An 11,002-nucleotide genomic window follows, 5' to 3' on the forward strand; every position below is an offset into this window, starting at 1 on the left:
AAAATCATGACAAATTAAATAAAGTGAAATATGTATTGCTATCTATATATATTCTAGTTATGATTTAATAAGTATCTTTCCAACATGTTTACATTTTATATACAGCGTATGTTTTCTCTAGATTGAACTTCCGGTTCCGGCTAATAGTCAAACCAGACTCAATCCAATCCACATGGTAGCGACCTTGGAGGAATTTATATATTGCATGGTTGTGCGACAGTAAACATAGATCCGATACAAAATGTCCCGCTTTTTCTCTCGATTAGGAGCACTTGGTGTGGCTGTTGCAGGTGTTGGCAGTGTTGTAAACCTTGCACTTTACAATGGTAAATATAGCCGGTATTTTTTCCCCCATCGCAGTTCAGTTACTTAACAGAATTACATCAGAATTACAAATTGTAAAGTCAAAGATTTTTTTGAACATTTGAGAGTAGAACACATGAAAGTATGACATAGAAAGACACTGAGAAAAAAAAAATTTGTAGATTTAGAGGAAAATATTATTGAATGGTCATTCACTTAAACCACATACAATGACAAATTGGAAAACATTGTAACTTATACTACAGATCCGTTGGGTTGTAACTTATACTACAGATCCGTTGGTGTACAGTCTCTTTGGACCTACACTTGGGTGCAAATTCCCAAGAAGTTTAGAAAATAATTATTTCTCCACACTCATTGAATGAAAAGGTGAAATTAACAAGTTTTTATGACTGTTTACTTCAGCTGCAAAATGCCTAATCCGAGATTCCTCTGACTCTTATTCCCGCTTTTATATTGTGACATGTGCACATGTCACAATATAAAACCGGGGGTAATAGTCAGATGAATCTTGGATTACAAAATGCCATGATGTCGATGTTAATGTATGTTTTGTTGCTGTTTTTTCAGTTGATGGTGGACATCGGGCTGTGCTTTTTGACAGATTTAGAGGAGTTCAAGATACCGTTTCTGGAGAGGGAACTCATTTTCTTGTTCCCTGGGTTCAAAGACCAATAATATTTGATTGCAGGTCCCGTCCCCGAAATGTTTCAGTGGTCACTGGTAGTAAAGGTAAATCTAATGTACTTAATATTTTATTTTGTTTATGAGTAAGAAGTTATATCTATTTCATTTTTACTTGCTTTTTTAAATAAGAAATGAAAAATTCATGACAGATATTTTCAAATGTAACCTGTCTTGATGACATTTATTCTCAATTTATACCAGAGAAGCAGCAACAATATAGTCAGTTATTGTTACAATAAGATATCAAATGGACTTCATTAAAATCTGGATGTTGTGTGTTGCTATTTTGCAGATTTACAGAATGTCAACATCACATTGCGTATTTTGTTCAGACCAATGGTTAATGAGCTGCCAAAAATCTATACAAACCTTGGTCTAGATTATGATGATAGAGTTCTCCCATCCATTACAAATGAAGTTTTAAAAGCAGTAGTGGTAAGTTAGCAAAGTTCGGATTTGACCAATTTGTTTATTTTCAAGCAGTGACTGTGTCAGTTCATCTTGTTTTTAATAGCTTTCTGTATTATTTTTTTTGTTGTTGTTATAGTTTGATTTTCAACCTTTTTGTTTTTGTTGTTGTTTTTTTTTTGCTTGATATAGATACGTGTGGACATAATCATATATTCCATATATACTAAACTCCCATATATACTAAACTATGGATATCATGTGAGAAAAATATTCATTCATTATAAACCCCCGTTGGTAGTGAAATTCTATGGATGGGCCAAGATTCACAGTCTCCGACTTAGCAAGGCCTCATCCTCCTAGACCATGAATTCATCTGATGTCAACCCACCCCCCTCCCCCACCCCACCGAATATCTCTGTCCCATGCCGATATTATGAATTATTCTTTTTTTCTCTCATAAATTTCACGTTATTTTTATTATGTTAGTTTGGTGGAAGACATTTCAAAAAGTTTAAAAATAAATTGACACTTGAGGACAATATGTTCTTCCTGAGTGTGATATAGTTTTGTGTGTAACTCTAAAGATACTGGCAGAGAATTAATCTGAAAATGCAGCAGAAATGCACAATATGTCCAGATCACTTCTTTCAAATGGAACAAAGGCAACAGACAAAATATGGGGCAATCATCTTGGATGCTTTTATCATTATCTGTATCAGCATGATAAACATGGGTACATATTGCTTATTATGTCTCCCCTCTTCCAGGGGGAGACATTGTTTTTGTACTTTCTGTCCATCTGTCTGTAACAAAATCTTGTGAACGCTTCTTCTCCTATGTGGCTTATCGGATAGACTTTAAACTTTGTACAATGCTTCATTGCCATTTGTAGATGTGCAAAGGATCCAATTATTTTCCTAAAAGTTATAGTGGATCTAAGAGGGGTGGTGGATGTAAAATAGCTGAAGAACACTTCTATTATATGACTTATCTGATAGATTTTGTAGATATGCATATTGTCGGGAGAGAAGGATCAAACTATTTTCCTAAAAGATATAATGAATCTAAGAGAGGTGGAGGATGTTAAAGAGACTGATTCACGATTCCCCCCCCCCCCCCCCAAATTTTGTTTTTCATTTCCAATGATCAGAATCTACAGTCTAATATGTTTAGAAGGTTTCACAAAGAAATTAAGGTTATATATCATGACAGAAGCTCATTATAGAGAATTTATTATTTGTTTTGAAAACAAAATATCGTGATGTGTTATTGTTTACGAAGTTTTCAAAATAAATGGATATCGATCCAAGTTTATTATATATATCACATAAAAACAATGTTTAGTTTATTACTAAGTTTGTTCTGCTCTATTTTTCAGGCACAGTTTGATGCCAGTGAAATGATCACACAGAGAGAAATCGTTTCTCAGAAAGTCAGTGAAGAACTAATTTCACGAGCTTCACAGTTTGGTATTATTCTTGATGATATATCGTTGGTAAGTTTCACCATCTGAGAAGCCTGTAAGCTCACCTGCACTGAATGGTTCATATGAATATTTCTGATCAAATGATTAAAGGGAGCATTTTTATTGGAATCTGTTCATTACTTTTCAGCTCACCTTAGCAAAAGGCTTTAATGAGCTTTTCTGATCAAATCTTGTCAGGCATCTCAGGAACCACTGGTCAAATATTGAACAAATTGGGCACAAAACATATCCTTGCGTAAAGAGTTAAAATGAAAGGGGGTGAATTAAAGAAATACAACAGGATGTTTTAAAAGTCTTCTTCATAAGAACCATTGAACCATAAAATGTCATTACTCACATCTTGACCCCCCCAAGTCAGGTAGGGCCACAATAAGAGATTCAAGTTTATCTAGAAAAATTCTTGTAAAAGTTCTCAAGAAAATCTACCACAGAGTCCCTAAAATGTGCCAATCCACAGGTCATCCACGATAAAGTTTAGAATTTACATTTTATCTGTCCAAATATCTAGCAGATTTTCAATCTTGATGTTTTTGAATTGCTAAACATTTTTCCCTATCACAAAACTTTTCATCTGTTACAATTGACAAACATAAAGATGAACAGAGGCACATTCTGATTTTCTTACCTACAATTTGGTGTAGATGTGTGGCCATGGGGTCAGGATGAGTGCCACAATAGGGATTCATAGTTTTACATAATACAGATGGCAGAAAAGATCTATCTCAAAAACTACAATATTTGAGAAACCAATTGCAAGCATCCCCATGGGGTGTAGATACAAGTTTGATCAAAACAGGGTCACCAGGGTCAGGATAAGGCCATAACATGTGATCACTTTTTAAATATGTAATGTACGGGTGGGACCACAATATTGATACACAGCTGTATAAAGCTGTTTAATAGGAGATCTTTGACGGTGGGCATTTTTTAGCCACAATTGGTGTTCCAATTTCATGAGTCACATCACTGTGTAATCAAGGCAACTCGGGTGAGCATTGTCCATGCATCTCTTGTAAGATCTTGTTTTAATCTACTTGAAACATATTACTAATGATTTGTAGACACATTTAACGTTTGGAAGGGAATTCACACTTGCAGTAGAAATGAAGCAGGTGGCCCAGCAAGATGCAGAAAGAGCTAGATACTCTGTAGAAAAGGTAGGGTACTCATTGATGACTAGTAAGTTGTTGATTGTTAAAACTTTTCTAGATCCCACAGACTGCATTCACAAATTACATTTGGAAACACAACTAATAACATTATTCAGACCTACTATCACTACCGTTTAGGTTTAATACTGAATGGTGGCTTGTTTAAACATATTGAAGAACAAAGCATGTATGGGGCAAGATTAAAAGTTCAATATCTGACAAAAAACAATTCCCATTGTTTTAACCAAGACCCCCCCCCCCCCCCCCCCCCCCCCCTCCCCTTTAAAAAACTAAATATGATGACACCCACCCCCCACTCCTTTAAAACTAAATATGATGAATGTTGAAACTAATTGATTAACAAGTAAAAACATACTTTCACTTACCACAGTCATTTTCATCGGTGCCACTAACTACCCAAATTAACATCATTATTATAAATCGTCAAATACCTGTGATAATGTGGTTTAGATAAAAATAGACATAACTAGTTCTAATTGTAACGGGGACCGTTACAGATGTTCCCCAAACCTCCCCCAATTAAAAAGTGATGTCCTTGTGAATCTATAGGAAAAAATCATTTTATTTTAGCCTTTAATTACATGTAGTACGTTCAATATGGTCATTTCAGTACCAAGAAATGAAAGAAAGCGTTGCACGTGCATACACGCGCACGCGTGTATGATTCCGATTTTTTGTTGATGTCGTTCAACAGGCATTTGTATCATATACCCACAGTATGAATTTCATAACGTTTCCACCAAATATAAGGAAGTTATAGCGATTTTAAAATCGTCCAATCAGAAATCAGCACACGTGCATGCACGTGCTGAGCAGTAATTCTAACCACAGCAATTTGTAAGGAGTACCAAGATACATCTAAACCCCTAATATGAATAGAATTTGATGAAAAACAAAAACGTTATCGTCCTTTAAAAATTGAACATTTAAAAAACGTTGCATGCGCGTGTGCGTTGGCATTTTTTGTTACACCAACAAATAGATACACATATTGTCTACATATGCTGTGAATATCATCTCATTCGCTTCATAAATAAGATAGTTACAAACGTTTTAGCATTATCCAATCAAAATGAAGCGCACGTGCATGCGCGTGCAAATTGGTAATTTTGACTATGTAAATCAGTTAAGGGTCTCAATATCTACCTATGATATGAATTTCAAGCCATTTCAATGAACAACAAAAAAGTTAGACTGATTCCAAAGTTAGCGTACAAATTTTGTAGTGCACGCGCATGCGTGCGCGTGCTGGTAAAATAACTATTATTTTTCATATGTACAAATGATATACTATCATCCTAATTAGGTTTTATATCGCTTCCTTCAATATTCTGATTTTCCATTTTTTGTACCAAAATTGCAATGCATGTGCGCACGCGTGCATGCACGTGAAGACAAAATGACTATCACTATGCACATCTACAAACGCTATACTATCATCCTGGAAAGTTTCATATCGATCCCTTTTGTAGTTTCTGAGAACACTACTGGACAAAAAAGTACCGGAGAAAAAGAATAATAATAATAATAACTAGACACGATCTCGTTGCGAGCAACGAGTAGGTCTTCCGTCCGATTTGTTGATGTACTCGGAGTTTAAAAAAAAAAAAAGGACAAATGAGTCCCAATTTAGTTTCCGACTTTAAGACACTTTAGATATAATCAATTTTTCATATCATAAGCTTCTGAAGCAAAGTTGCGGTGAAATTCGTTTGAAATTCGACTCTCCAGGTGAGCCATAAGGCCCGCGGGCCTATTTCTTGATGTCATTTGTTAGCCCTCTATAGACTCAACAACTTTAGTTCTATATGTCTTTACAAAATATTTACCTGTAAAAAGTTATTGAGATCGACCGATATCGACAAAAAATCGACTCTACAGGCGAGCCATTAGGACCATAGGCCTATTTCTTGATATCAATCGATAGATCTCGATAAACTGAACAACTTTTGTTCAATATGTCCTTACAAAATATTTACCAGTTACAAGTTTTTGAAATCGACGGATATCGACAAAAATCGACTCTACAGGCGAGCCATGAGGCCCACAGACCCATTTTTTGATATTGATCAATAGGTTATGACACATTGAACAACTTTTGTTCAATAATGCTTTTCAAAAAATATGTCGTTTTAAAGATATGAGGCGTCAAATATTTACGATTTTGGCCCTTAAAATCTCTAATTACGTAACATATGACCTACTTTTTGATTTGATAAGATCAAGCTCGTTGAGATGAACATTTCCGCTTCTACAACTTATTATAAAATATTAATAGTTTCTGAGATATTCTCAAAAACATTTGGACCCTTCTGAACCCCTAATTTAAAGGGCCAGCCCCTTTTGCTTGATATCGTAAGAAAGGCCTTGTCATTTTAAACATTTTTTGCTCAACAAGTATTTAGAAATTCTTTACTGTTCTCGAGTTATCTCTACAAGAAATATTTAGGGGCCAAACTGTAGCTCCCTAACGGGGCCACATAGGGAAAAAACGAAATGTACATATTGTTTAGATTATCATTCTGAAGAACTTTTGTTCAATAATGCTTTTCAAAATATTTGTCGTTTTCAAGATATGAGGCGTCAATTATTGATGATTTTGGCCCTTAAAATCCCTTATTACATAACATATGACCTACTTTTTGATTTGATAAGAACAAGCTCGTTTAGATGAACATTTTCGCTTCAATGACTTATTACAAAATATTAATAGTTTCTGAGATATTCTCATAAACCTTTGGACCATTCTGGGCCCCTAATTTAAAGGGTCAGCCCCTTTTGCTTGATATCGTAAGAAAGGTCATGACATTTCAAACATTTTTTGTTCAACAAGTATTTAGAAATTCTTTACCGTTCTCGAGTTATTTCTAGAAGTAATTTTTAGGGGCCAAACTGTAGCTCCCTAACGGGGCCACATAGGGTAAAAACGAAATATGCATATTGTTCAGATCATCATTCTGAACAACTTTTGTTCTTTATTGCTTTTCAAAATATTTGTCGTTTTCGAGATACAAGGGGTAAAAAATTTATGGTTTTGGCCCTTAAAATCCCTTATTACGTAACATATGACCTAAATTTTTATATGAATAGATTTGGATTGTTGAGATGAACATTTTTTGTTCTTTGACTTATACCAAAATATTAACGATTTTTGAGATATTTGATCTAGACTTTGAGCCCTTCTAGATCCCTAATTTAAGGGGCTAGCCCCTAAATCTTGATATTTTCGAAAAGATCTCGTAAATGTGCACAACTTTTGTTCTACATGTCTTAACAAAATATTTGCAAGAAAAAAGATATTGGAGATCAAAGGTCAAAAATCGCCGAAATCGGCGAAAAATTTTGGCATCCATTTTTTCAGGTCCAGGCGAGCTTTTAGGCAAATCGCCTCCGGTAAAATTGAATCCCCCACAAATCTTCTAAAATGTTTACTCTATCTTGTGTAGAAATTTCAAGACTCTAGCTTCAAAACTAACGGAGGAGATGCGTGGACAACAAGGCCCTTCAAAAAGTCACTAAAAGAGAGATAACTCCTGACCGGAAGTGACGTCAAGCACGAAATTTTGCAAGCAAAGTCTCGTCACCAAAAGATATCTTTCCTGAAAATTTCGTGAAAATCGATCCAGAAATGGCTGAGAAAAACGCGTGTACTACCAAGGAAAATAATAATAATAATAATGAAGAAGAAGAACGCGAACAATAATAGTAAGGTCTTCCGCAGGAGACGGAAGACCTTAATAACTAGAAACTCATTACTAGTAATGAGTAGGTCTTCCGTTTGTTCACTTCCGGTAAAGAGTTTTCTGATCCTACAAAAACCATTCAAATATATCAGAGAATGTACTTTAACAATAAATGAGAAGTGTATTATCGAATTTTTTACTCATTTCTCGTAACTTCCGGTGACGACCGGAAGTACTATTCAAATGTGTTTTCCTATGAATGACAGTGACTCTTTACTGTCTATATTCCCTGAAAATTTCACGTCTCTATCTGAAGAGTTCTCAACAAAAAGAAGTAGACTGAAGAAAGAAAAAGTAGTAGGTAACTACCGACCGGAAGTCAATTTTGAAAAACGAAATTGTTAAAACTCTACAAGTTGATACTATTCTTAAGACATGTGAAAACCATGTCAAACACTTCAAATATAAGCGAGATCTGTGGGGACAAAGAGACGAAAAGTAAAAAAGTATTTTATCAAGAAACCGGAAGTAGTCGTTTTGACTACCGACGGGTCAATATTCTTTTGACATTTTGAAAGAGACTTAATAAACTAGTATAGGTTTCAATTTAAAAGAAAAGGTTTGAAATTTACGATTATTTCAATCACTTCCGGTGACGACAGGAAGTGACGGTCGACATGCTCAACACCCTATTGCATGCTTACAAACAGAGATTGATCATCCCTGAATATTTGATGAACCTATCTTTTACCCTTTCCAAGAAAAATGCTGGACAAAATCTCGTTTGAGAAACAGAAAATTGGCCATATTTTCCTACCGGAAGTGAATTTTGGAAGAACAAAAATAACCACAGGAAATTCATTTCATAAGATATTATTCCTGAAAATTTCAAGAAAATCTCTCCAGCCATCTCTGAGAAATCACTGGAAGAAATCGGAAAATCGTCATTTTTTTCAAATACTTCCGGTATAGAGCGGAAGTGACGGACGAAAAAATTGAATGTATGTGTACAATGGACTAATGTTAGTTGATCAACTCTACAAGTTTCAAGCGTCTATCTATATTCATTATTGAGAAACTGAAAAAACAAGGTTTGAATATGTCCCCCACATATCTCACGACCGGAAGTGAATTTTACAAAAATATTTAAATTTACTGTAGACATTTATAGTGTCTATAACATATGTAAAATTCAAATCATTAACTTGTTTTATGACCGAGATTTATGGCACTGAAAAATGAGAGAATGAATAGTCTTTCTTTGATATAACCGGAAGTTGGAGATTCAACTTCCGGTGGGGTCAACATTTTTTAAGAATTAGAACGAGACCTAGTAAACCGATATAGGTTTCAATTTGAAAGAAAAATGTTTGAAATTTATGATTCATTAGTCACTTCCGGTGACGACCGGAAGTGAAGGCCGACATTCTTAACCCCCTATTGCACGCCTACAAAGTGAGATCTTTTAACTCTGAAAATTTGGTGACTCTATCTTTTACCGTTTCTGAGAAAAACGCTGGACAACGAAAACAGCTAATAAGCCGTATTTGCCGACCGGAAGTAAATTTTACAAAAATATTTGACGTTACTCTAGACATTTATAGTGACTATAATATATGTAAAACTCAACTCATTAACTATTTTCATGACCGACATTTATGGCACTGAAAAATGAGAGAATGAATAGGCTTTCTTTGATATAACCGGAAGTTGGAGATTCAACTTCCGGTGGGGTCAACATTTTTTGAGAATTAGAATGAGATATAGTAAACCGAAATAGGTTTCAATTTGAAAGAAAAAAGTTTCAAATTCATGTTTCCTTTAATCACTTCCGGTGACGACCGGAAGTGACGGCCGACATTCTTAACCCCCTACTGCACGCCTACAAAGTGAGATCTATTAACTCTGAAAATTTGGTGACTCTATCTTTTACCGTTTCTGAGAAAAACGCTGGACAAGATGTCTTGTAAAAAGACGGAAATTGGACATATCTTGCGACCGGAAGTGAATTTTGAAAAAATTAAAAAAATGCCTTGAGGTACCATCCTTCACTATAATCTGTGAAAGTTTCAGGAAAATCCATCCAACGGTCTCGGAGACGAAAGGGAAAAAAAAAATAATAATAAACAGTAGAATCACTATAAGGTCTTCCGTTGGTAACGGAAGACCTTAATAAGAAACAGAGTAAAAACAATATGTTCCCAAACTTTGTTTGGGGAACATAATAAAACATTTGTATATTTATAAAGACTTATTATTAGCATAATTTATGTACTAAAATGAATCAATATTGATAAAAATTAGTATTTTGAGTTTCTAAATCGTCATGGGTCTTTTCATCCTTTTTGGGTAATTAGTCGTAGCTAATGTAATGGCTGTGGTAGTGAAAGCACAGACGGTTTTAAAATTTTTAGTAACTTGGAGCTATTACGGACTTCATTTTATGAATCGGGGTAAGAAATTCATTTTAGAAATGATATCTTTTGCTGCACATTCTATGTAATAGGTTGTTGCAATGCTGAAACATTCTGTTTAGTCGTATAGTGCCAGGGCCCAGCTAAAAGTCGACTAAAAAATAATAGGCATTTTTCCGAATTCATTTCTGCATATCTTGGGAAGTATACGGAATTTCGGGATGAACTTCGGTAGTAATGTAGAATGATTATGTATGAATATATTGGAATACAACGTAGAATTTTATATCAATTGGTTCATTGTTTTTACATTGGCTAACTTGGGTACCCTATATATAGAGTTCTATACCTTTACTCTTTCATAGTAAATTCGACCCCAAGCGATGCAATTGCCTGTAGTAATAATCATACACCAGAATATCTGATCAAATAATGATAAACTGCTTAACATGATTATAATTTATGAAACAAAAATTCATTTTGCATACCAGTCTTATTAAAACAGCTTTATTCCATCTTCATTCAGGCAATGTATGGAATGACATCAGCAAAGTAAATCTCCATCTGATGTGTCTACCTTTAAGTATAGTATTTAAAAAAGCTCAGTTCACTACAAATTTAAAAAAGCTCAATATGTGTAGTTATGGTAATAGATTAGAAAATGTCCTACTCTGCCAGTTAAAAAATACATGTAGCAACAGACCTAGACAGGAAATCTTCATCTCATGAAATAGAAATTACAGGAAACCTGCAAACATATTTTATTTAAAATTTAGAAACCAATATTTTAAAAAAGGAAGGGGAAAAAAACCTGAAAAACAGTAT

At 34.5% G+C, this 11,002-nt stretch overlaps 1 protein-coding gene across 1 annotated transcript in view; it reads left to right on the forward strand.

Annotated features, from left to right (window-relative positions):
- The first annotated feature begins 129 nt into the window (after positions 1–129).
- LOC125681051 (prohibitin 1-like) overlaps positions 130–11,002 on the forward strand; it is an 11,837-nt gene continuing 964 nt past the window's right edge. The window contains exons 1-5 of the mRNA XM_048920949.2: positions 130–326; positions 895–1,056; positions 1,304–1,446; positions 2,801–2,917; positions 3,970–4,065. Coding sequence (XP_048776906.2) covers positions 242–326; positions 895–1,056; positions 1,304–1,446; positions 2,801–2,917; positions 3,970–4,065 — 603 coding nt within the window. The 5' untranslated portion in view covers positions 130–241. The remainder of the gene's footprint in view (positions 327–894; positions 1,057–1,303; positions 1,447–2,800; positions 2,918–3,969; positions 4,066–11,002) is intronic.

This window comes from Ostrea edulis, chromosome 2 (genome assembly GCF_947568905.1).
Source record: "Ostrea edulis chromosome 2, xbOstEdul1.1, whole genome shotgun sequence".
Lineage (NCBI taxonomy): Eukaryota > Metazoa > Mollusca > Bivalvia > Ostreida > Ostreidae > Ostrea > Ostrea edulis.